The 27,887-nt window shown below is 42.5% G+C and overlaps 1 protein-coding gene across 1 annotated transcript; it reads right to left on the reverse strand.

Annotated features, from left to right (window-relative positions):
* On the reverse strand, window positions 1-27,608 carry LOC114666573 (zinc finger protein 883-like). Its single transcript, XM_028821519.2, has 3 exons — window positions 27,498-27,608; window positions 9,014-9,476; window positions 1-1,774 (listed from the first exon to the last, which is right to left on the reverse strand). Exons 1-3 carry the CDS (start codon window positions 27,591-27,593, stop codon window positions 282-284), a joined length of 2,052 nt encoding a protein of 683 aa, XP_028677352.2. The 5' UTR covers window positions 27,594-27,608; the 3' UTR covers window positions 1-281.
* Between the last annotated feature and the right edge of the window lie 279 nt (window positions 27,609-27,887).

The raw sequence follows: 27,887 nt of genomic DNA on the forward strand, positions 1-27,887 counted from the left end.
GTTTTGTGGGACCGAAAGTGACTCATGTGTAAAAAATCGCTTACCACATTCAGAATAACAATATGGACTCTCTCTCCCATACCTGCTGATGGTGAATCATTTTCCACATTCAGAACAACAATACAGCTTCTCTGCAGTGTGAATTCTTGTGTGGATATGAAGAGTGCTCTTTTGAGAGAATTGCTTACCACATTCAGAACAAGAATATGACTTTTATCCACCGTGAGTTGTTCTGTAGGCCTGAAGAGCATTCATTTAAAAAAATAAAATGTTTGCCACAGTCAGGATAGCAGTGTAGATTGCTTCTGGTGTGAAGTTTTTTTGTGCATGTCAAGGTTCCTGTTGGTGGCAAAATGCTTGCCACACTCAGAACAACAATATGCCTTTTCTCCAGTGTGAGTTCTTGTGTGGGCCTGAAAACCGCTCCTACAAGAAAATTGTTTGCCACACTCAGAACAACAATATGGCTTCTCTCCAGTGCGAATTCTTGTGTGGGTCCGAAGAGCACTCCCAAAAGAAAACCGTTTTCCACATTCAGAACAACAATATGGCTTCTCGCCAGTATGAATTCTCATGTGGTTGCGAAGATGGCTTCTTTCCAAAAATCGTTTGCCACATTCAGGACAGGCATGTGGCTTCTCTCCACTGTGAGTTGCCTTGTGCTTGTTAAGACTGCTCCAGAACACAAATTTTTTTCCACATTCACAACAACAATACAAATTCTCTCCAGTGTGAATTCTACTGTGAGCACGAAGCATCACACTTGAGGAGAATTGTTTGTCACAGTCAGAACAAGAATATGGCTTCTCTCCTGTGTGATTTCTTGTGTGAGATTGAAGAAGGCCCCTTGTGGAGAATTCTTTGCCACATTCAGAACAGCGATACGGCTTCTCTCCAGTGTGAATTCTTTTGTGGATCCGCAGACCACTCGCACGAGAGTATCGTTTGCCACAATCCAAACAACAAAATGACTTCTCCCCAGTGTGAATTTTTTTGTGGCTGTAAAGGCCACTTCCACGAGAAAATCGCTTCCCACATTCAGAACAACAATAAGGCTTCTCTCCGGTGTGAATTCTTGCGTGAGCTTGAAGATACGAGAGTGTGGAAAACTGTTTGCTACATTCAGAACAGCAATGTGGCTTTTCTCCTGTGTGAAATCTTCTGTGGTTTTGCAGGTTCCTTCTAGTGGTGAACTGTTTGCCACATTCAGAACAGCAATACGGCTTCTCCCCGGTGTGAATTCTTCTGTGCACGTGAAGATAGCTCCTTCTAGAGAGTTGTTTGCCACAATCAGGACAAGAATATGGCTTCTCTCCTGTGTGAATTCTTCTGTGGCTCTGGAGAGAGGTGCTGTTGGTGAATTGTCTGCCACATTCAAAACAACTATAGGGCTTTTCTCCAGTGTGAATTCTTTGGTGTTTCCTAAGACTGCTACTAGAGGAGAACTGCTTTCCACATTCAGAACAACAATGCAGCTTCTGGGTTTTATTGCTCGGTTCGGCATTGCTGTTGTGTTTAGGACTACTTACTTTCTGCTCTTGGTAGACCGTGGATGAGTCTGCATTGTTAATCTGAAATTGAACAGCGATTCCACTTATCGTCATTAGAGTCACCACAGGCAGAGGATTACCTATCAGATAGGCCGGTATGAAACTCCTTGATGCAGATGTTGATTTATTTAGATTTTGACCATTTGCTGTTGTTTGCTGTGATGTGCACTGAAGCAAGGACGGTGCCAGTGGAGAGAAGGAGAAGTTGCTATTGCTTTGTGAAACTGCAGAAAGAAAACAATTATACAGTGGTGAGTATTTATTTACAATAGTAGTAAAAGATATATGGCAGTAGACATCTAGTGTAAAATACTTTATTTGTGGTAAAACAATCCTAACTAGCACTCCAACCCCAGTACTTTTATTTTAGTGAGGACAGAGTTTCTTTTTCTCTGCTTAAAATTTTCGTTCGATTGTCAACTTAGGTGCAAAATTTAAAAAAAACTGAAAAACGGAGTTGCTGAAGAATAATAAAGAGAATGGAAATAAATTGTTCCAATTGCAAGCCACCCTGCATTACTATATTTATTTCAGACTTCTTGTAAGAGACATTTCCTAGTTACATAAGATTCATAAATGTTTTACTAAATGACAATGCATAATCTACGGGAGGTTCCTATAAACCCCATAAGTTGAGTAGAAGTGGTATATTCTAACTATTTCTAACCACTTTGACTAACCATTATTCTCAGTTAGTGATCAACCTTGCCATGTGTAAGGTGTAGAGGGCACATGGTTTTAAACCGTGCCTTTCAAGCCTTTTGTGTGTGTTAAGTAACGTGTAAGACAAAAGCACTTAATTTAAGTGCTGCACCGTACCCGTAAAGCATACAGAAGAAGAAGTAGTTAATCTTTAAGTATTTAAGTATAGAAGAAGCAGTAAAGAACTATTTAGTACAGAAATAATGAAAGTTTCTCAAGAAAAGCTAAGTTTAGAAAAGATACATTTTCCTTTCTTTGCATTTTACTCTACGTGTGTAACAACTTTGTTCTTATTCTTGTGTGGATTATTTGCTTTTAATTTTCACTAAATATTTTTAAAACAAATTTTTGGACTAAGAGATTTCTTTCGGCACGCGTTTTACCCGTGCTTGAACTCGCCTTATACTTTGGCGGCTACACTTCTAATACATGTGTATAAATGCATTAAGCCAACCCAAATCTTAAAGCAAATTAAATTCATTTGATTTTTTTTAAAAACTTTCAAAAGGCGGCACACGGCATAACAGCTGTCTATGCATTTCATTACTTTCATGCGGTGCTCCTCTTTATGTTGTGCCTTTCTTTAGGTCAACTGGCTGCCACAATGACCTTGTTCTACTCGTAATTCACAACTCTGCATCATCGGGAGTTAATCTTTTACTTAGTTGCACGTTGTGGTGACGACTTCAGTGACTAAAGAGTAACAAGATTTTAGTAATTGAAATCCTTCAATGTGACCTGCCTTCTATGTAAATCTGGCACTGCCTTTAGGTAATAACATGATCTCTCCCTCTCAAATGAAATTCATTCTCGCTACTCTCACCCCCCATTCAGGTAACTTAACACGGACTGGTATTAGAATTAAAGATAAAGGCATTCGGGAGTCAGATGGGCCTGCTCAGCAGTTTTTAGCAGGTTCATCATTGGACTCCAAAAGGAAAAATCCAATCAAATGCTGGATTGTGGACAGTAACTGTCTGCAGCGATGGCCGTATTTAGTTCCTAAGTTGGTGTTGCTTGTGCTCACAATCAGCATCTTGGTGCTCAAATTTCCTACAAAATACTAGCTGCACGTATGCAGCGCCTGAAAAATGGAGGTTTTCACATTGTACAGGGTGGTCCAGATCTAATTATGCAACTGTTTGTCTGACAACCATCTCCCCACCATTTTGGAATGCAGGGCAGGTGCTGCCATCTATCGGCAACAAAAATAATTTTAAGTGAAATCTCTATGCACAGGGCAGGTGCTGTGAATTAATAAGTTATAGTGGAATGAAAATAATTAGATCTGGACCACCCTATATTGTGTAGCGTGCGGCCGGGGCCCTTGCCCAGTTGGGACGCCTCCACATTGGGAGGACTGGGGGAGCAAGTGTATCCAGAACGTTACCTCCCCCGTAACGCTAGATGGCAACCCACCTAAGTTGCAGCAGTGCTTCAGACTGCTGCAGGGCTTCATGGGAGTTGGAATTTGGTACAGCCCAGTTGGGATCCATGGGTGCCGCCAGGGGGTGCTGCAGCAGGATCTGCTAAGCCCTTATGGGCAGTTCTCCCACCACACCTGGAAGTGCGCAGTATAAAAGGAGCCAGCAGCCACTACTCAAGGAGCCAGAATCTGGAGGAAGATGAAGCTTGACAGGAGGAAGAGGATTGTTGGATTGTGCTTCTGTGCTTGTGACAGACAGGGAAGACGTTTCCCACAAGGGAAAAGAAAAAATAAAAATCAGTGTGTGCCATGCTTGTCTGTGTCGGGTTCAAGTGGCGGTGCCAGCCTGGTGGTCCACAATTGTTAACACAGCAATGTATCACGGTGGGTTTCATTTGTTTTTGTCTCCCATTGACCAATTGAAAAAATCAAAATGCCAAAGTGAAATCAGACCTCTGCAAATATGGGGATGCTTCTCTGCGGCAAGCCCTGGAAGACTCATGCTGGTAAAATGAAGATGGCAGAAACCTTCAAGGGGCACCGTGATGCCATCTGCATAAAAATGTGCACCTTAGGAGATGATTTGGCTTTCCAGCGAGACAACAAACCCCAAGCATAAAGCCAAAGCTACAACAACAACAACAAACAAATGTCCTGGAGTGGTGGAGTCAGAGACCAGGGGGGTATTTTCCATACGTCACTTAAATCATCCGAGATCAGATGCCTCATCTTGGGTGAGTTAATGCCGGTGAAACTCATCCGGGATAAGTCGGCTTTTCAAACGCAGCCGTGTAGTAGATTAGTCGAGCTGGACCTAATCATCCGAGATGAATGCGCGCGCCCGCGCTGACTGAAAAGCCCATATATATTGAGTCTAGAAAACATGATCAGCGAGTCTTTGATAGGCTGTAACAAAATGACGAAAGAACGGGCACATTTTTTTCACACTAGCTGTGTGTGTGTGTGTGTTAGTTAGTTGGTTAGTTAATTAGTTAGTTAGATACTCGAAGGATTTCAAGATTTAATATGCACAAGGGGTAACACTGCAAAAAGCAGCCCAAACCATAAAAGACAGCTGTCAAAAAGTGGCCGACAAATTAAACGCATGTGCATTGTACTTACTGAATGCAGCGTTTCATTTCCTATGTGTCAGATTATTTAATATGCCATAATTCCAGATCAAACGTGAGCACAAGGAGAACACGGGAACAGGTTAAAGTGAAGTACAAGAATATACTTCAAACTATCAAAAATTGGTATATAACTATTTAAAGAATTGTTGACATAAAGAATCATATATAATATAAAAAACATTAATTTTAAAGCTAATAAGAAGGCAGAAAAGCAAAAAACAGGTGGAGGTTCATGCGGTCCAGACCTAACCCCTGCAGAAGAGTTGGCTTTCCAGCAAAATGCCTATCGCCCGGTTTCTGAGGGCATTCCAGGGGGAAGCTCCTCCTCAGAACCAGTGGCAGGATGCAGTGGTCACTTCATTTCAGATAAAGGATGGTCCTCACAGGTGGCGCAGTGGTAGTGCTGCTGCTTTGCAGTAAGGAGACTGTGGAAGATTGTGGGTTCGCTTCCCGGTTCCTCCCTGTGTGGATAGCGCTTTGAGTACTGAGAAAAGCGCTATATAAATGTAATGAATTATTATTATTATTATTATCTCTATATATAATCTTCATTTGGATCTTGATCTTTGTTTGTCCGCGAATGAATTAGAAGAAGAAGCACTAGATGGTAGTAGAGAGACAGCTAAAACATAGGCATTGCATTAAGAATCTCCTCCAGGCTTATACTACTGAAGACTGTAGTACTCCAGTCACACCTGAAAACACAGACATTCAAACTAAACAAATTGTTGTGCTTTAAATTAACTAATCTTTATATATAATCTTCATTTGGATCTTGATCTTTGTTTGTCCGCGAATTCCACAGTCCAGTTTAGTACGTTGTTGTTACTCACGGATGTCAACAATGTGCCGGAATAACGAAAGGGGTGGTGAACAGTGTTACGCTGGTTAGCTCCTGAGGCCTGGTTAGAGAATGAGATTGTCAAAAATAAAAGGAACGTGCCTACGTAACATATGAATGAAAGAAAGACAGTGGGTAAAATGAATGACAACATAACAGCACGTTCCGGAAATTATTACTGTTATGTTGTAGCCGGCGAGTGCTGCACATCTCACAGTTGTACCATGGCTTGCTCACGTCAGTGAAGTGATCCCTATTTATGCTTTAAAGAGCTTGGATACCTATGTGTCCCCCTTTTATAACCATTGCTCCGTGTATATTGCCTTACTCTTTGGATTGCCACAAAGCAACCTGCGAGATTGGAGAAAGGTTGAGAAGAGATCGTGAGAGGAAACGACAGCGTTGTGAAAACGAGACGGACTGTGAACGGAGAGAAGCAGAAATGCTCCTCCACCACCACATAATTACTATTCGGACAGTGATTCCGAGTAGGCCATTCCTATCGAATCAATGTCCAAAGGTTTTGTTCTGTAATTTTGTTTCCCTTATAAAAAATCATAATGCTATGTGACGAAGGGCCCAGTTCACGACTGGCAGCCGCGTTTAAACAGGGAGCCCTTCACAGACAACTTTTAACATGCGCAACGTAGTTGGGCGCACATGGCTAGTTGCATATATTTGTCCTCAATGTGTGCCATAGGTATGTTCCATATAGCCCTCTTTTTTGTTGGGTCAGTTGCAGGGAATGTCATATCCCTAGAACTTGTGTCTGACCAACGACATATTGACGAAGGTCAAATATTTGATGAAGACACTGTGTCTGATTATTCATCAGGAGGAGAGGTACATTTTCCAAATAATGTTTGATCAAACTTCACTGTGATCAGTCCCATGTGCCCCAGTCACATTTGGAAAAACTGGTAATGAGAATGTTAGGCTGATTGTGAGATTCTTCATGGAACTGTGGGTGTTTTTGCCTGTGTGTTACCTGTTTTATTGTCTGCACACGCAGGTGTCCAGGAAACACTATGAAAACCCGAAGGAAATATTTCAGAGCCAAACAGACTTTACGAATTGCCTGGCAAACTGCACTTTTAGTTAGATTTTCCGCATCGCCTACAGTATATAAAAAAGTGCCGCTTGTAAAAAACCTCAAAGCAATGCATACTGTCTGTATGGTTGTGAGAGCCCGACTTTGCCTAGTTTGACTTCTAATATAAGGTCCTAATAAATCTTTGAGGTACAATATTCCCCCTCAGCTAAAGCAGTATCTTTCGAAAAGAATTTCCTCCAGGAGCAATAAAGGATCTTGCTGATCACACAAAACCCTCTGTATATGAAATTCTCTTCTTATAATTTGCGTACCGATATATCAATTGGTCGCTCATTCATGAACGGTGAAGTCTTGACTGAATGAATTCCACGCACGGACACTGATTAAATGTGTGAGTTAATCCTTGTTTTACATAGAACAAACCTGCTCCAAGCAGGTTTGAGGATTTGGATGTTTTGCTATGACAACACATCCAGCAAAAGTTTCGAAAAACCGAAAGATCCAGGATCAGGCCAAATCGACAACAATTACATCCGGCTAAACGAGTAATCCACGTACGAAAAATACCCCCCTGATCTCTCTCTCCAATGGAGAATTTGTGGCTGTTGACTCACAACCTCCATGCAACCTGACGGAGCTCAAGTAGTTGTGCAAAATGGCACTGGGCAGACGTACAAAGCTAACAAGAGACCTGCACACACACACGGGCTGTCATGGCTGCCAAAGGTGAACCTACTAAATTCTGACCTGAAGGGGGTGCCTGCCTACATGATCAGTGTCACACACGTGAGCTTGGGAGTCAACCAAAGGGACCAGAAAACGCAGATTCCATGTCAGGCCAGGGGGTGGCGGGGTGCACTAAGCCTCTCTCTTTTCTCTCTTCCTGTCCCGTCCCCGAGGAAGTCACTTCCTGTGAACCACCTATAAAAACCCCTCATCCTCAAATACTTAAACAGTTCTGTGTTGGACTCGAACCTGTACTCATTGCATGCAAATTTAAGCCTTTTGCAGTCAGGGAAACTATATGGGCGGCTGCCCCAAACCTTTGTTGTGTGTCTGGTTATTTCTTTCATATCAGTTATTTGTGCTTTATAGTTGCAATCCAGTGAGATACCTTTGACATTTAGGGAGACTTTTTCTGTTTATCCATGTCAAAAATTCGAAATCAGATCAACTGTGATTCAACGATGTAGGACAGAGGTATCCAACTCTAGTGCTGGAGGGCCGCAATGGCTGCAGGTTTTCATTCTAACCATCTTCTTAATTAGTGAGCCATTTTGGCTTCTGATGAATTTGTTTTGCCTCAGTTTTAATTGACTTGACTCAGACCCGTTAGTTGTAGCCACGTGACAAGCAAACCTGAAAATAAAGAAAGGTGAAGGTCTCGGACATGTTGGTCTGCTAAACATCTTGATGGTGGTCTTAGAAAAAGAAAAAACAGAAAATCAACAGTCTGCTGTGGCAGAATGAGAGCAGCAACAAGTCTTGATATTCAATAATAGCAAGAATTGGCTTCTCATTAAGAGACTGGTTGGAGTGAAATTGGCTGGAGTTTGACGTTCCAATTTAGCTGGTCATCTGTTGGCTCGTTTCACGTCTCTTTTCTGTTTGGCTGCCATTTAATGAAGAAAGAAATCAGTTCAGAGGACTGAATCCTTAAACAGGGCTATTAAAATGAAAGGAAAAGGAGTTAATGAGCAGTGAAAACTGATTAGAAAAAGGGTGAGAATAAAAACCTGCAGCCACTGTGGCCCACCAGGACTGGAATTGGACCCCCGTGATGTAGGACAATAGAATGTGAAAACGTCCAGGGGAGGGGGTGTTGGGATATGAATACTTTTGATAGGCACCATTATCCCATCATTCTTCTCACTGACAAACTGTGCGTCTCACCTAGTGGTCTCACGTGAGATTGTTCTAAAGGCTGCCAATCGTTCATTAGCCTGAGAAAGTGTACGGTGTAGGCCTCCTCTGATCAGTAAGTGTGAGAGGGCACCTCGACTCCCCCCGGTGTAACGTGACACAAGTGCACAGTGTATGCTGGCCATCAGAGCACGGTACAGTAAGTTCTGTAAATGTGTGTTTCTTTGTGTACTCGAACAAGTTTTCCTAATATCTCACCGCCTGACTGAAATCATGCTGGCCTATCAACTTGGACTAATGATGGACAACGCTGGCAATGCCAGTGGTTAAATCAAATGAGATGTTCAAAACAAAACTTGCATTCACAGACTTGGTGAAAGGTGCCCATCAAGTCACTACCATTCGCCCAGAGCCTCAAGCTACTGCTTTCATTTTAGCGCCTACCTTCTCCAGAGTGACTTGAACCCGATGCATCGATGGTCCCTCTCATGTCCATTGATTCCGACTTCACTTGGTCAGAATGACACTGTGGGGAACTTTTGGTTGTGAAATCAGATGCAGGAACCTTTTCATCGGGACATAAACACTGAGATTCATTCTCCGATTTGAGGTCTTCATCCTTCATACTGTCTACGGTTTTATATTTCTGCCCCTCGGTGGTCTCAGGCATTGGCTTGGTGTCTAAATCACAATCCTCCTTCTTCATGCCGACACTCTCCTGTTGAAGGTATGCAGATTCCCACTCACAGTCCTCTTCTTTGATATCAACACTTCTTTTGTGGAGTGTGGACTTCTCTTTCTTATCATCACAGACCTCTTCCGAGCCACTCTCTTCACCTTGACATTTCATACGGACAGCTGGGCTCACCTCCTCCATATCTGACAGCTGAAGACTGTAGACTTTTATCTGGAGAAAAGCAGAGTAGAATTCAGAACTATGCCAAAGAGCACAGGACACATTTGGAGCTACCCTTATGTCTTACTACCTGCTCTCCTTAACTTGTTACGATATGAAGGACCACACTGCACACAGCTTGCCCAGCAATGTCCTCCCAAATGTTTCATATTCTATAGATAACCCCTGTGATTTGCAGTCTACACAGTGTGGGTGTTATACAGTGGGTATAGAAAAGAATCCCCCCCTTCGAAAAATATTCCCATTTTTTTTTTGCTTTACTGCCTTGTCCTCACAGGTGGCGCAGTGGTAGTGCTGCTGCTTTGCAGTAAGGAGACTGTGGAAGATTGTGGGTCCGCTTCCCGGTTCCTCCCTGTGTTGATAGTACTTTGAGGACTGAGAAAAGCACTATATAAATGTAATGAATTATTATTAAATGAAAACACACAAATCAATATTTTTTTTTTATAACATCCAAGTGAAAAATATCACAGCTACAGTTCAGAAGAATTTTCAAAAATCAAAAACAAGAAATCCTGAGATGAATAAAGGATCACCCCCTCCTAAACTCAATCAGGTGTAAGTGCCCACCATTTCCATTGCAGACCACGGTTACTGGCGTCCTTCCATCTGTGATCAATTGTAATCTGTGTGATTAGTGAAGCTGTTCCTGGAGCATTCATTCCCTTGCTTGGTAGTGCAACTGACAGCAAACAACTGACTAAGGGTGGCAAGCCAAAAGATCTCAGGGATAGAGTTGTGGACAGACATAAGGCAGGAGATGGATACAAACAAATCTCAAAGGCTTTATCAATCCCAATGAGCACAGTAAGGTCCATCATAAAGAAATGACAAGTGTTTGGTACCACTAGGATCCTCCCATGATCTGGCCGTCCCTCCAAACTGGATGGAAGAGCAAGGAGGAAACTGGTAAGAGAGGCTACCAAGAGGCCAATGGCCACTTTGAAGGAGTTACAGGATTTGATGGCAAAGAGTGGTCATTGAGTGCATGTGACAACAATTTCACAAGCACTCCACAATTGTGGCTTGATCAGGAAGGTCATAAGGAAAAAAGCCACTTCTCAAGAAAGGCCACATTAAGGCTCGTTTGAGCTTTGCCAGAATGCACCTTGAAGATTCGGATGCCAAGTGTAAAAAGGTCTTATGGTCAGAGGAGACCAAAATCAAACTATTTGGCCTCAATAAGAAACGGTACACCAATGCAGCTCACCATTCACAACACACCATACCTACAGTAAAGCATGGAGGGGGCAGCATCCTGTTGTGGGGGTGTTCCTCTGCTGCAGGGCCTGGGGCTCTCGTTAGGGTAGAAGGAAAAATGGATGGGGCAAAATACCATCAAATTCTTGAGGAAAACCTGCTACCCTCTGCCAGAAAGTTGAAGATGGGCAGAATGTTCGTCTTTCAACACGACAACGACCTGAAGCACACAGCAAAATTGACCACAGTGTGGCTGAAGGAGAAAAAAGTGAACGTTCTGGTGTGGCCGAGTCAGAGCCCAGACCTAAATCACACTGAAAATCTGTGGAAAGATTTGAAGATAGCAGACCACCAACGCTCGCCATCCAATGTGACCGAACTTGAACAGTTAAACTGTAAAGAAGAGTGGGGGGCAAATATTAATAGCTCAATCTAAATGTGCAACGCTGATAGAGATAAATGCCAACAGACTCAAGGATGTCATTAAAGCAAAAGGTGGGTCAACAAAATGACATTGACACACTGGGGGTGATCCTTTATTAATCTCGGTATGTCTTGTTTTTGATTTTTTATAATTCTTCCAAACTGTAGCTGTGATATCTTTCACTTGATGTTAGAGGTTTCATTGAGTTAGTAAAGCTGGGAAGAAATATTTTTGTGTGCGTTTTCATTTAAGGCTGTGAAGCAAAAAAATGGGAATATTTGAAAGGGGGGGATTTTTTTCTATAAGCCAGTCACGTGCGGGGAAACAGGTGACGGTAATCCTCCGCCGAGACAGGAGGTGGCACTCTGTCCTAACGACCTCTCTTCTTGCCCTTCTGCAGACGGGATGATTGACACCGTTCCATCTGACATCACTTCCGGGTTCCGTCCACCTGGACCCGCCTCTTCCTCTTCAGAATGCCTGAGGAACTGGCGTCTTAGTCCGTCTACCTGAGACAACAGTCCCAATGACTCGTTTCTTGCATGTTATGCAAACCTGCAATTTTAATCGTACAGGGTTGGTCGCAAGGTGCCCCAAATCTTTTTGTTTTTTTGATCTTTTATTGAATTTATTAAAAACATACAACGTTCCATATAATCAAGTCAAAATTTAATAAAACTAAATTCAAGTCAACCCCAACCCATGAGAAAGAGAGGAAGGCCAACAGACAGAGTAAAACTATTGACAGTAGTAAAGAGAGAAAGGAGTCTCTAATCCCCCCCCCCCCCCCCAATATAAATGCTTATTCTAAAATATTACTGATTTGGTCCTGCCAGGTTTTTAAAAAAAAAATCTTTGTCATTGCCCTGCTTTTTCTTTTACAAGCCCAACATTCTATTGGCCTTCATAAACTGTTCAAGTTGCGGACAGTAATAAGGCCACTAGGACTACTGAAATCTAACCTTACAGATCAACTTCTTATAACCTCAAAACCCTCATTTTTGTTTTTACTGCTAACTAACATTTTTACTTTGCAAGTGCAAGACTTGACATCGAGTCTGATCTGTCACTTATCAGGACAACGTGGTACTGTATGCACTGGAAACTGACCATGAAGGAACACCGCATTGTGACGTCTGCTAATCGAACTCGGGCTCATAAGAGGCTGGAGCCTAACCTGGCAGCACTGGACACCAAAGTGGGTCCTCATGACTTCGGCAATGTGGGCAACACAGGCAGAACTGATATGAAGTACTGGAATGTGTGGGATTTGGAGATCTGGAAGACACTGCTATAAAACCTCTACACACATTAAATGTATTCGGTAATCTGTCCCTGGATCGTCTGGATAATGCGGTCATGTGTTCTGTTCTTTTAGCAAACGCTGTTCCTTGCAGAGACCCTTCGTCTCTTTCTGTAGGTAAGCAGGCATCAAGACATGAAGGGCATCAATGTGAAGAAAAAAAAAATTGGAAAATGCCAGCACAGGAAAAATGCTATTCTAGGGATGTGTTAATTAATAACATCTTATATATAAACGTATACGCGTGGAAGTGTGGGTGTCTGTCTCTCTGTCTGTCTGTTTGGCCCAGAAGTCTGAGGCTACAGCATGAAGCTCAAACAGCCAGCAAGGTGGCCCCAAGTTAATGAGTCGGAAGAAGTAAGAAGTGTGAGGCTACAGTATGAAGCTCAAAGAAAGCGACTCCGTCGTCAAAGTGAAACCTCCAAGGAAAGAGAAACTCGCTTAGCCGCTAATACACAAGCGAGAGCGAGCACGTCGTCAAAATGAAACCGCCGAAAAATGAGAACCTCACTTAGCCGCTAATACACAACCGATGTCATTGATTGAAGTACCAGAGTCTATGGTTTCTAGGGGCCCGGGCTTTTTACAGCACAGGCTTACAGAGCTAGCATATATACAATTCAGGTCGGGACTCACACTATGAATGCAATGAATGGAATTACTCCGGACCTACAGGCTATCAAATAAACGAACCACATGCCGTGGCACAGCGTAAAGGGGCTTCGTCTCAGATGCTGACATCCGATCCCCGAGAGGGGAGCAGTAGAGTGTGTACGCCTGATGAGCCCAAATGAGGGCAAAACACGTGTCGTGTACTCTTTGCTTTATTTGACAGCAAACTATGCAATATATATATGTACTAGACAAAAAGCCTGTTTTGACAACGTAAGATGAAACGGGCACGAGTTTGTGTCAGCAGTGTATGAAGAACAAATGATAAGTAAGAAATAAATAAGAAAGTGATGTAAGTAATGATAATTAACTAAGAGGTTTGGGATATGTATGACTTTATCACGGCGAAAAATACTTTACACTTAAAAAATACATGCTATCTATGACAATGTTTTTTGTTTGTATACTGGAGGCCTGTCAGTATGCAACTAAAGTTGTAAAATCTCTCTGTAGACTACATTCTTTGTGAAGACACTCTCACTGTTTGGTAGTAATTTCCCTTGATGTGGCCCATCTTTAACTTGCACCTTCACATCACTCGCCCTTCTGACTCTTGAAAAAGCCACATACAATTGACCATGGCTGAAAACAGGTTCAGCAAGGAATATTACTACCATGTCAAATGTTTGTCCTTGTGACTTGTTTATAGTCATGGCGAATGCTAGTTTGACAGGGAATGCCCTTTGAATTTGGAAACACATGTAGTCTTTAAGCTTAATTTATTTGGTGTCATGTGCATAAAAATTGTCATATTTTATAATTATGTAGGCCTATGGCAGTAAAAGGGAAAAAATGAGAAATTCAAATCAACGAAAAGTAGAAGAAAAAACGAAGAAGTTTTTTTGTAATGATTGTAGTCCGCTTTACTCATTACTGTACAGGCTTGTACTGTTAGTTGATGAATTTTCCAGGCCTATAGTATAATATTGAATGATGAATGTTCTAGTAAAATATGGAATAGTAATAAGTATAAGCACCACAAACCTGATATAGGTGTACTGAATGAATGCGTAATTGAATCAGAATGCGTAATTAGGCCTCGAGCTGTAGTCGAAATCACCTTTCAGGCCTCTAGAGCTTTAATCGAAGTCGCCTTTCTCTTTGAATTTTTGCGGCCATTGGCACCAAGTTGCGAGAATAAACAGTTTTGAAAGGGCGAGGATGCAAGGGGCATTAAAATCACTCCAGATGGTGTGGTGAACAGTGCTTGGTGCGAATAGGCCAGCAGCGTTTTATTTTACTCAGATCTCAGCAGCAGCGCACGACAATGCGTACCGCGCCACCTGTAGAGATTTGTATGCGGCTTAGAATGTGTGCCTCGCTTTGCACACATCAACATCTGCGGACAACGGTAGTGTAATGATCGTGATAGCTGTGGAGTCGTTCCTGCCGCTGAAAATGCTTAATAATAATATGTTCTTACGTATTATTTTGAATGTGAGGGTTGGCTGTGATCGGGGATAATATTCTTCGCCTGGGCGGAAGGATTTGGGATTTCAGAATAATAATCCCAAAATACGTAGGCTAAATCCGCTGCCTGCCGCGATGTTAGGGTTGGATTTCTGTCTCATAAGGTTTTTCGGGCAGCTGCGCAGAAGGCGACTGCGCATTCGGCTTCGGATGGATGTGAGTGAGTGAGGAGGCAGGCGAATTATGTATTAAGATGTTACAGCCAAAACCCAAAATCGGCCAAAGTGGGAAATGGCCAATATCGCTGTAACTTGACCGGCCAATGTCCGATCTTTTCCTCGATTTCGGGATTTGGTCAGCCATTTTGCGAAATGGCATGGGCCAATCGGCCAAAGTTGGAAGAAAAAAGGCATGAGCAGCGATTTGTTGTGCACTTAGTAGTGTAGCCTTGTCGACTCTTGTTCAGAAAGTGGATGCCACTTGGTTGTTTCACAATAATTACGATTAGGTATACAAGTAGGTTTGACATTTCTGTTATCATTTTAGCCCTAAAATAGTGACTTAACATTAGGGACCTATTTTATTGACCTTAAGGTTAGTGTTTGGCCGAGGGGAAGGCCGTCTCAAGTGGCGTCCGCTTTCTGATCAAGACCTGCCTTGAGCAGTTTCTCGTACAGAATGGAAAACTCACTTCTGAATCTGCATCTGAAAGTTTTTAAGCATCTTCACACCTTGAGTGGACAGTCTTACATCAGCACATCAGATTGTGGCCAGGGAGTTCTCGCCACTTCGCAAAATGGCCGTCCAAAGTAGCATATAACGCTGCTCATTTCTAGTAATTCGGACTTTGGCCACACCTTGCAGCCAAAATGTGAAACGGCCGGCCAATTCGGGAACTGGCTGAACTTCGGGTTTTGTCCGTAACATATATACACTAGACAAAGAGCCCGTTTCGACAACGTAAGATGAAACAGGCACGAGTGCAATAGTAATAAGTATAAGCACCACAAACCTGATATAGGCGTATTGAATGAATGCATAATTAGGCCTGGAGCTGTAGTCGAAATCGCCTTTCAGGCTTCTAGAGCTTTAATCGAAGTCGCCTTTCTCTTTGAATTATAGCGGCCGTAAATCCGCCACCTGCCGCGATGTCGGTCTCGTAAGGTTTTTCAGGCAGCTGCGCAGAAGGCGACTGCGCATTCGGCTTCGGACAGATGTGAGTGAGTGAGTAAGTGAGTGAGTGAGTAGACTGGTGAATTATATATAAGATAAACATCTACGTATGTGTGTGTTTGTCTGACCGGTCCAGAAGTGCGAGGCTACAGCATGAAGCTCAAAGAAAGTGACTCTGTTGCCAAAGTGAAACCTCCGAGAAAAGAGACACTCTCTTAGCCGCTAATACACAACCGATGCGATTGATTGAAGTGCCAGAGTTAATAGTTTCTACGAGCTTTTTGCAGAATGTGCTTACACAGCTAGTAGAATATAAATGTGTAAACAGTCCATAAACCTCGTTATAATAATTGTAAGCCAGCTATTGAGGGTGCACACTTGGCAGGTTCATCGGTTTGCCTGCTCATACACTGCCATTTGTCCCCAACTATACAGATGTTTATGGTTTAACATTGATCGCTTGATATGTGTTGATTGTTTTCTTGCCCTTTTTATTTTATTTTATTTTTGTTATGGTAGCGCACTTCATCGTCTTGTCATGCATGTACCCTTTATGTTGGTTGTTTTCCACGTGTTTGAACCACCGGCCATGCCGACTTCCGCATACATCACGCAGGGGTCCGAATATAAACCGCTATGCAGATGCTGGCTTAGCAGTGCCTGCTTCATTATGCGCAGACGGAAAACGAAGGAATACTCTAATCGGCAATTACAATCCTGACTTTAATATGGATACCATAAAAAGGACAGGCAAAAACAAGCAGTACAATGGCTATGCTTACATAAAGTATAAGAAGTATGAATTGGTCATTTCTGGGACTATGTTATTAAGATGGGGTAACCTTTGAATATATTATTGGAATTGGATGGCCGTGTAAAAGATAGGAATTCGAATGTGAAGAGGACTAACAGTAGTTTCCAAAACTACCATTACCAACATAAAGGAACTGCCCTCAGGATAAATGGCTGTTTTTTGGGTGTGACGTTAATCCGCATTGAGGTTCTCCTACTTGCAGGGTCAACTCAGGAGGTTGGTGGCAGGACTGGCACTCCAGCCACCACAAAAAAAAAAAAAACACAACTCACAACCCAGTGAGGCGTCACCCGCTGCACTTGGATCCCAGTCTGGGAGGTGCGTCAATGCACAGTGATCAGCGCCGCTCCCGACCAGAGACATCAGCAGATAGTGGAATCAGGAGCAGTGGGTCTAAGTTGCTAGTTAGATTTGTGTTTTTCTTCTTTTGTTATTTGTACTGTCAGTTTTCAATGTGGAGGTGGGATTACATCAGGAGTCGGCTCTGAGCCCTTTCTTATTTGCAATGGTGATGGACAGGTTGACAGACGAGATTAGACAGGAGTCCCCGTGGACTATGATGTTTGCTGATCACATTGTGATCTGTAGCGACAGGAGGGAGCAGGTTGAGGAGACCCTGGAGAGGTGGAGATATGCTCTAGAGAGGAGAGGAATGAAGGTCAGTAGGAACAAGACAGAATACATGTGTGTAAATGAGAGGGAGGTCAGTGAAATGGTGAGGATGCAAGAAGCTGAGTTAGCGAAGGTGGAGGAGTTTAAATACTTGGGATCAACAGTACAGAGTAATGGGGATTGTGAAAGAGAGGTGAAAAAGAGAGTGCAGGCAGGGTGGAATGGGTGGAGAAGAGTGTCAGGAGTGATTTGTGACAGACGGGTATCAGCAAGAATGAAAGTGAAGGTCTACAGGACGGTAGTGAGACCAGCTATGTTATGTGGGTTGGAGACGGTGGCACTGACCAGAAAGCAGGAGACAGAGCTGGAGGTGGCAGAGTTAAAGATGCTAAGATTTGCATTGGGTGTGACAAGGATGGACAGGATTAGAAATGAGGACATTAGAGAGTCAGCTCAAGTTGGACGGTTGGGAGACAAAGTCAGAGAGGCAAGCTTGTGTTGGTTTGCACATGTGCAGAGGAGAGATGCTGAGTATATTGGGCGAAAGATGCTAAGGATAGAGCTGACAGGGAAGAGGAAAAGAGAGGTGGTTTAGATAGATAGATAGATAGATAGATAGATAGATAGATAGATAGATAGATAGATAGATAGATAGATAGATAGATAGATAGATAGATAGATACTTTATTAATCCCAATGGGAAATTCACAATTTATGGATGTGGTGAGAGAGGACATGCAGGTGATGGGTGTAACAACAAGATGAAGAGGACAGAAAGATATGGAAGAAGATGATCCGCTGTGGTAACCCCTAACGGGAGCAGCCGAAATCAGAAGACTGTCAGTTTTTTTTTGTTTGTTTTTGGATACTGGTATTTATCTGCCTTATTTTTTACAAGTATATAAGCACTGTAAAAATAATCCTTTGTGTGTTTTCATTTTTTTTATAAAAAAAAAAAAAATTATACTACACCTGGAGGGGAAATAATTAGGCAGATGACCAGACAGGACCCGGAATATCAAATCACAACAGCAAAGGCACAAGGGGGTAAGATAATGGCATGAAGAAAAACAGGAGGGGACACTGAAGTAATTAGTATCAACAATCAGAACTACAGGGCAGAATGACATCACGGAAATTTGAATGAATCAGGGCCCCAGATTTCCTGCTGTGTATCTACACAGCCCCTAAAACAAGAGTTTTTCTACTCCTGTGGACGTGGTGAATTATTGACAGAGTAGAAGAGAATGACTTCCAAGGGTTAAAGTGATAGCAGCAAATAAAAGACCCTCCACACAGATGAGAGAAAAATCTCTCAAAAGCAACAATTAGGGATTGTAGCGATTGTATTTACAAACACATGTTGATAGTTATGCAGTTATAGTGCCATCCATTGGAAGTTTTCTGCATTACATAGTGAAACAACATTACGCGTAGTATTGCAGAATAACATTTACATATTTACTAAATGTTCTATTGTTGTTTTGCTTTGTTAGAAACACCCCCCGTACAGTTTTACCTCTTAGTGAGCAAAGAAACGAGCGATTTACTGGAGTTTTGACTCACCATGTAAAAGTGGCTCACGTGTCTTTAAGGCGCTGAAGCCCAGTCACATGAACGCTGGCCGAGTGTGCAGTGCGGCTGTCCATTTGAGAGGCGTTCGGCTGGAAAGACTAAGTACTGGAGATGCTAAAGAAGGTTTGTGCCTTTGTTGACCAAATGAAAGTTCTTATGAAAAAGTTCACAAGTGAAGGGTTAAACGTTAGAGAGAAAACTGTTCTGGACTAATCATCATATTAACCCATTTAGCATTGCATTATTTTGGTTCAATAAATGACATTTTTATTAAAATCTCATCTTTCTACTGTAAAACGCGCAACACACTAAAAGTACAAAGTGAGAAGTGTAAAAGTATAATAATGAAAGAAACAGTGGTGAATGTTTTTATTGTATTTCAGTTCTTTGGATCTCAAATAATAAATAATAATATTAATAATAATAAAAACAATAATATGGTTTATACTGTCAAAATATGTCTTTTGTGTGGTATATATTTGAACAGAAGAATAACTGCTTAGGCGTACTGCCATTTACCTGACACTGTTCAGCATTACAGTTCATCCCAACATCAATTCTTTCAATCTCGTCGTCATCAACAAATAACTTCACCTTGCCCGTCAACGTTCACCTTTATTCAAAATGAAAATGAGGCGACGCTGGTTTATGTGAAGCAGAGTCACCAGAAACCCAAACGCGAGCATCCCTTTCGTTTTCACTGCCTGAAGACCGATTCACGTCGTCATAACTGCTGAGGAGAAGCTCCTTGACATCACTGCTCGTAACTCTGTCAAGAGTGCGTAACGCCTGGGCTGCTGAAAAACATTTCTTACGAGATGCCATTACGAGGCCAGAAGAAGATGAGGAACGCTCAGGACTAACACTGGCTGCCACTTTTACAGCCCGAGTGATCGTCTGGTCTAACGCTTACGTGAGGCGCGTCTATACAGTTGCTCAAGTGACACTCGAGACTAACGCTGTTGGCACTTTTACGGCCCGAGTAGTCCATGGTTTTTATGCGAGACGCGTCAATACAGTTGTCCAAATGACACTCGAGACTAATCCATTTAGCACAGTTTTCTTAGCCCGAGTGACGCTCAGGTCACTAACGCTAGGGAGGTTTACATCGCTTAGTGTTTATTATGGCACTAATTACATGAAATAGAGACTGTTATACTCTAATAAAGAACCTGCCTGTACTAGTTAGTATCATATTGCATTAAATCTTTAAGAGATGTGGTGTATGAATATGGATTGTTAAAGGGACGCTATATAGCGCCTAACCCGGCACAGACTCAGACTGAGGCATGTGTAAAATGCAAGAGGACTTTTATTTTTCTACAGCTGAAGGGCACATCTTCCCTGTGAACCCCCCAGCCACAACACAGTCCCAAAGCATTTAAAACCAACAAAACAACACAATCCATTCCTTCTTCTGGCACCACCACTCCTCCCAGGCAACCTCATCCTCTTCCTCCCGATCCTGGCTCCCGAGTGGTGGATGCTGGCCCTTTGTATAGCCCACCCAGAAGTGTTCCAGGTGTTTGATCACCTGTTGCTAATTGCACTTCCGGGCGGGCTGTACAGGTGTCCAGGTTGGCTCCGGGATCCATGCAGCACCCCCTGGCAGCCACCCCAGATCCCCACAGGGTTGTGGAGAACTCCATCTCCCATGGAACCCTGCGGGAAACTGAGGCACCATCATCAGCCAGGGAGGCTGCCACCAAGCGTCCCGGGGAAGGTACTGAGGAGCACATGGCTGCTCCCCCGGAACATATGCAGCAGGGGCGTCACAGGATGTAAACCTGTTATATGCTGCATTGAGATTGTATTTACAAATACCTTATGATGATAGTGTGTAGCTGCAGTGCCATCAATTGGAAGTTTTCTGTGTTGCATAGTAAGACAACATTAAAAGTAGTATTGCAGAATAATGTTTTCTTATGTACTAAATGTTCTATTTTTGTTGTTTTGCTTTGTTAGAAACAGCCCCTGTACAGTTCTACCTCGTGTGCTCTTCTGGCATTTCAACATTAACATTTCTGCAATGGCTGGACCAGTTCCTATGTTCTCACCGACACAACACAGCAACTACAGCAAACCGCAAGTCTGCCCTCTCCTACGCTTAAAGCTTGCTCACTAACACACTGGTTTTGTTATAATAATAAAGCATATTTCTATTTACATTCTTTTTTGTGCTAGTTTTATTTTCAAAAACATGCATGACAAAACCCACACGTTCACCTGGCTTGGTATTCACACCCTGCCCTGCACATTGGTCTTGTCAAGGAGCAACACCCTCCGCTTCACCACTCTTACTGCCCCTTGCAAAATGAAATGTTGAATACAATGGTGTTATTCATCCCATCGTACAGTGCATCCGGAAAGTATTCACAGCGCATCACTTTTTCCACATTTTGTTATGTTACAGCCTTATTCCAAAATGGATTAAATTCATTTTTTTCCTCAGAATTCCACACACAACACCCCATAATGACAACATGAAAAAACTTTACTTGAGATTTTTGCATATTTATTAAAAATAAAAAAATTGAGAAAGCACATGTACATAAGTATTCACAGCCTTTGCCATGAAGCTCGAAATTGAGCTCAGGTGCATCCTGTTTCCCCTGATCATCCTTGAGATGTTTCTGAGGCTTAATTGGAGTCCACCTGTGGTAAATTCAGTTGACTGGACATGATTTGGAAAGGCACACACCTGTCTATATAAGGTCCCACAGTTGACAGTTCATGTCAGAGCACAAACCAAGCATGAAGTCAAAGGAATTGTCTGTAGACCTCCGAGACAGGATTGTCTCGAGGCACAAATCTGGGGAAGGTTACAGAAAAATTTCTGCTGCTTTGAAGGTCCCAATGAGCACAGTGGCCTCCATCGTCCGTAAGTGGAAGAAGTTCAAAACCACCAGGACTCTTCCTAGAACTGGCCGGCCATCTAAACTGAGCAATCGGGGGAGAAGGGCCTTAGTCAGGGAGGTGACCAAGAACCCAATGGTCACTCTGTCAGAGCTCCAGAGGTCCTCTGTGGAGAGAGGAGAACCTTCCAGAAGGACAACCATCTCTGCAGCAATCCACCAATCAGGCCTGTATGATAGAGTGGCCAGACGGAAGCCACTCCTTAGTAAAAGGCACATGGCAGCCCACCTGGAGTTTGCCAAAAGGCACCTGAAGGACTCTCAGACCATGAGAAAGAAAATTCTCTGGTCTGATGGGACGAAGATTGAACTCTTTGGTGTGAATGCCAGGCGTCCCGTTTGGAGGAAACCAGGCACCGCTCATCACCAGGCCAATGCCATCCCTACAGTGAAGCATGGTGGTGGCAGCATCATGCTGTGGGGATGTTTTTCAGCGGCAGGGACTGAGAGACTAGTCAGGATAAAGGGAAAGATGACTGCAGCAATGTACAGAGACATCCTGGATGAAAACCTTCTCCAGAGCACTCCTGACCTCAGACTGGGGCGACAGTTCATCTTTCAGCAGGACAACGACCCTAAGCACACAGCCAAGATATCAAAGGAGTGGCTTCAGGACAACTCTGTGAATGTCCTTGAGTGGCCCAGCCAGAGCACAGACTTGAATCCGATTGAACATCTCTGGAGAGATCTTAAAATGGCTGTGCACCGACGCTTCCCATCCAACCTGATGGAGCTTGAGAGGTGCTGCAAAGAGGAATGGGCGAAACTGGCCAAGGATAGGTGTGCCAAGCTTGTGGCATCATATTCAAAATGACCTGAGGCTGTAATTGCTGCCAAAGGTGCAGAGACAAAGTATTGAGCAAAGGCTGTGAATACTTATGTACATGGGATTTCTCATTTTATTTATTTTTAATAAATTTGCAAAAATCTCAAGTAAACTTTTTTCACATTGTCATTATGGGGTGTTGTGTGTAGAAATCTGAGGAAAAAAATGAATTTAATCCATTTTGGAATAAGGCTGTAACATAACAAAATGTGGAAAAAGTGATGCGCTGTGAATACTTTCCGAATGCACTGTACGTAACACAGGGAGGACTTACAGATTTTCACAATGTACCCCCTGTTGTGTAAATGAGCGTCCCCTCCAGTACAAAAGGCCTCGGACACAGATAGCACCACGTCACACTGTCTCCAGGCTTTGAAAATACATTTTGGACAATTGTATGTGTTTGCCTTTCATTCTTCAAGCAGCACCCTAAGGGAATGGATTTCCATAACATCCCTAGCTGTCTAATCAAATTCCCACTCCTGCATGAAGATACAAGGCATAATGGCAAGACGAAAGTACAGAACACTGCCTTCAAGACATTTTGAATCTGTTTTGGATGTTTGTAATCAGACATCTTCAACTGTGCAAGTGTACTTTGCATTGTAGGACAAAGTGGGCACTGCCCATTCTGCTTGGCTTCAGTGGCACACCAGTCCTGTAATGAACTTGGATGCAGGCAGGACCCCCCCCCCCCCCCCCCTTGCATTCCAGATTAAGTGACTGAACTCCAGCTTGTACCAGGATCTGCTTAAACGTCATCTGATAATAAAAGTGTCAATCAGAGTGGCAGTGACATCTCTCCAGAGACCCCTCTAACAGACCTCTTGAGCCAGAAGGCACAAAATGGACTCATGCAAGGGCAAAGACTTATATTTCAAGGGATGACAACTAAGATGGACAGAAGAACTCGCCTAGTAAAAGACACTGGTTTTTCCAATCAGGAGAAGGTTCAACCTTCCTTTAAAAACCACATGCACCCCAACTCTCAAAGTAATGGAAAGAGGCGAGAAGACGTAAAGAGAGGAGAGAATGGAAAGTTAAGACAAGTTCAGGGATGGGGAAAATAGGCAAAAAAAAAAATCCTTCTGAAACTTAAAATGTTATGAGCCGCTTTCCTTTGGACAACCAAAGCTGATAAACTCTTCACTTTGAACCTGAAGCCGAGGCCCAGTCTGTAAAGCCAGTAGTCTGACAAGGCTGGGAAGCCATGACTTCAAGAAGGGAACTTCATCATCTAAACTCTATGGCCATAATGAGCAATGGCTTCTCTGTATGAAGTGGCAAAAGACAGTAGAAAGCAAACTGACGAGGCAACAGCACAGTACTGACAAGGATCCTGCAACAAAGAGAAAGAGTGCAATCTAACATATAAAGAATCTTCTAGAGAAACAACAAAGCAACAAACTCCACACAACATTAGACATCACCTATAAAGACCTGGGGATCACGTATAAATGGTGCATACGCACAGAAATTTTGCGCACGAACTTTTCCACGCTCGAATCGCAATGTATAAAACCTAAACTTGGCGTAAAGCCACGCACATTTCCACGGTACCTCATACCCTGGCGTACACAAGTTCTCTGCTCGGTTTTGCAGACTGGCGGCACCCAGCGTCAAAGCAGTGCTACTGTTCCTGTGTGGTCACCCTTTCTTTCTTAGACCCACATTCCTGACGCGGCTTTATAAATATACTAAAATTAACCGCATATTGTTTATTAGTTTAATGCATCTGGTTGTAATTAACCTGTAACAATATAATGGTCCACAGAATGGTCAAACTGTTCTAAATACCATAACTGCTTTAGTGTTGTTACTCTCACTGCATCTTCTTCTTTCAGCTGCTTCCGTTAAGGGTTGCCACAGCAGATCATCTTTTTCCACATTACTCTCACTGCACCACTCGGAGTATTTATATCACTGTATCTGAGTGGGGAATCACAGTAGCAGCTGATCGGAAAGAGAATTATCGGTGTACAGTTTCAAGCACACGCTGCCTCAGCCACAGCAAAACGCTTCAGAGATTTTCCTGTACGGACCTCTCGGTTCAGAAACAGTTTCATCCCAATAACTTTAAATGCACTCAATCAGTCCATCAAGTGTTCCTTGTAGAACTGTTTGTACTTATAAGTACAATTACCCCACTGTAAACTTGCACTACAGTTATAATATTGCACAACCTGCGCCACTTTATACAGTGCGTATTTACATATGATGACGAGATCATTTTTAAGGTGAAATGCAGCAGAATATGTTGATTATATTATACAGATAAAACTAACTTCATTTAAATAATCTGTATTGTTAATAATCAAACATGTGAGGACACGGTGCTGCAGCGCTAGCTAGTTCACGGATAGCTCCTGCCTTCCGCTGTATTCTTGCTGGGCTGGCGCGACACTGGAAGGATAGATGGATAGAATAATTAAACACGTACTGCGAAGATATTTCAATGTTCATAAATGTTTTGAAGAATCGGCGTTCTAAGCTTACAGATGGCTTAACGTCTATTACAGAGCTGATTGTGTGGAGATTGGGTATTTGGAGAAAGAAAAGTAAAGACAGGAATTGGAGGTTAGCACATGTGAAAGACACAGTAATGCTGCAATAAATTATTTCATCGAAGGTCGCGCATGGCGCAGCAAGCATCTTGCGTGAGAGATGAACAATCACTGCGCCACCATGTTCCTATGTTTAATGCTTTCATTCCTATCATCATGAAAATTATATCACATATACATCTCAGTATTTTAAGTATTCAGTGTGCTGTAATATCACAAATGTAATGGATTCTTTGTCCTGTCAGAGGAAGAGAAAGCCCGGAAGCACGTAGTGTTTCACAGACATAGAGCATATAGAAGATCAAATACAAAACAAAGTATTTAACGTGCTACTTTAGTTACAATGGGATTTGAGAAACTAGTAAATTAAACGATTTTAAGATGAAGTTTATGACACATCTGGATTTTTTTGTGCGTACGCACATTCCCGCTTTTGTGCTTACGCCATGTTATAGTGTGACTTCTACTCAATGCGTTATACATGAGGCCCCTGGTGATGTAAAACTATTTATCTATGTCAAGATAAAGTAGAACTCTAAACACCAGTAAACAGCCAGCCTCTCTCTGTTATATACTGTAGTGTGTCTGCATCCAGTCCTGTATGTTAACACATATATGCAGTTATATTTCTATAATCCATGTGTTTATCAATAAATTGTATATTTCTGTTCCTTAAAACAAGTGTGCTTCACTTACCTTGATACAAGTCTAAAGGCCAGAGACCATCACCTCCCATAACAGAGAAACTTAAGAGGAGCCTTAATGAATTATTAGATGAATGACTGGTATTACCAAAAGCAAAACTGATAATTAACCGAGTTGAAATTTCTTTTTCAATTTCGACATTATTTCGGCATCCCTGGGTGGATGTCTTATTATTATTTATCATCATCATCAAAAAAAATAAATAAATAATCGCACAGCATGCATCATACAAGGGAAACGGAATGCCGTCACTTAGCCCCAGCTGTAACGGGACGTGGGGTACGGGGGTACATGAGCCTGCTATGGGCCATCAGCTCTACGTTCTAAACGGACTCATCTAGTGTTTGCCTCCAGGATGAAGGAGTACATGAGAAGAAGATACGATAGAAGACTACAGGCATAAAGTGAGTCTGAACAGTTTTATTCAGCTGGTTTCAGCCACTCGTGTAACCAACGAGAAGTCGACCTCTACTGCACATCTTTAAGTGTGGAAGTGGTGCTGTTTCACAAATTACAGTGCACAGGCATCTAGAACAAGTACATCAATTAAAAATTTAACAATAATAATTTAAGGTTTATAACATTGAAACTATGTAAATGTTAAACAGCAAATACAAAACAGATACTTATTCTTTGCTAACAACAAGACTAGATATTTTATAATACATTCAACAATCCATTATTTGAAATAATAAACGGCACACTCCCAAATCTAATAAATGGGATTAGCGGTGAAGATTAATGGGCATTCCAAAGGGCCACCTTAATTTTCACAGTTTTGGTAAATTGCCATAGAATTTTGCACAGCCCAATGCAAATTCACTGGTAAACCTGGCACAGAACTGTGTTAAATAATGGGCGCTGGGCATGCTTTTAGGCTTTACAATACCTCAGAGCATCATAATGGTTGAGATTTTAGTGAATTTGCTGGGGCATACACCTGTCTTGAATATTTCCCCTCTAAGTATTTCTTCTCATTGAAGAATGGTGCTTGTAAATCCTTCCTATACTGATAAGCAGCTAAACTCACGCATGCATGACTATCAGTTATGCATTGATTGACAAAAATGTGTAATTGAAAAGGGTTAAACTCTTTTTTCCCCCCACAACACCGCACATACCACATCCAAATTTGTGTTTGAGAACATCTTTACATTTGACCCGTGTACCTGCACTGGGCCAGGCGAAACTCAGCTGCAATATAACAAAGCATGTGTTTCGTAACAAAGTGATTTAAGTCGCTTGTACTTGTACAGGTCCACAGAGTGGACTTTTTTTTTTTTTTTTTTTCAAATAATTAAAAAAGTACATTTTGCCTCGTTTTTAATGTAGGTTAAGTTGGTGAATTGCATAAACCGTGAGAATCAGGAACAAGCAAACAATCGGCAGCGTGAACTGAACGACGTTATAAAAAGCAGAGCGAGCGCGAGCATGCGCGTCCGCAATGGGCATCTCGGTTATCGATACGCACAACTTTAACACGCGAGCGGCCTCGCATTCTGCGTCTGAATTTACCGAGAGAAGGGAACTCAGAACTCCACGGAACGTTCCTGCTTAGGAAAGCCGCCGTCGTACCGAGCTCCGAATGCATAGCCATCAGATGGACAGCTAGAGAACACACACAGCAAAATTAATTCCTAGTGGGTGCGGTAAAATGTGCAGACTCTTTAAAGTAGAAATGGGGATCCAAAGATTTGAGCCGACCGTGGCAGTCCAGTGAGTTTCGAACCGCTCCGCCTCTGCCGATTGAGGCCTCCGCAAGCTGCCTGGTAAAAAATATTTTGAAAAGTCTCTTGTATATACATTTACAAGTACGTACCCGTCGTCTTTTTTGAAACCTTGAGTCCGCTTCACTGGAAAAACTCACCACAAGATACAACGTGCTGCGCGTCTCCGCCTGCTTTGCACTGCGCATGCGTGCCTTTCTTCGTTCAGTAAACGGCAGTTAATGTTCTCTTGATTTATTACCGCCATCTGCTGTATGGAGGCTAAATTTCCTATTCCATAGTCTTTTGTATTATTTTCCCTAATCCAGTGTTTTTAACAATAGTCGTCAGTTGTTTGTACATGTCGGCGCTACTGACCATTCTCCCCCAGAAGATTCTTTAATGTTATTGCAGCTACTTTATTTTTTAGTAGGCATTCGATTAGTGATCGTCTTCGATTGTGGTACGGGATACAACAGAGCGACACATATTCGATTGTTTCC

The sequence above is a fragment of the Erpetoichthys calabaricus genome, chromosome 1 (assembly GCF_900747795.2).
Source record: "Erpetoichthys calabaricus chromosome 1, fErpCal1.3, whole genome shotgun sequence".
Classification (NCBI taxonomy): Eukaryota; Metazoa; Chordata; class Cladistia; order Polypteriformes; family Polypteridae; genus Erpetoichthys; species Erpetoichthys calabaricus.

Excerpts from the sequence above, each read along its gene's own strand:
- LOC114666573 (XM_028821519.2), bottom strand. The coding sequence starts at position 27,593 with ATGCGCAGTGCAAAGCAGGCGGAGACGCGCAGCACGTTGTATCTTGTG. Across the intron at positions 9,477-27,497 it reads GGTTTCAAAAAAGACGACGG|ATAAAAGTCTACAGTCTTCA; the intron begins GTACGTACTTGT and ends GCTTTTCTCCAG. Across the intron at positions 1,775-9,013 it reads TTCAAGTCACTCTGGAGAAG|TTTCACAAAGCAATAGCAAC; the intron begins GTAGGCGCTAAA and ends TTCTTTCTGCAG.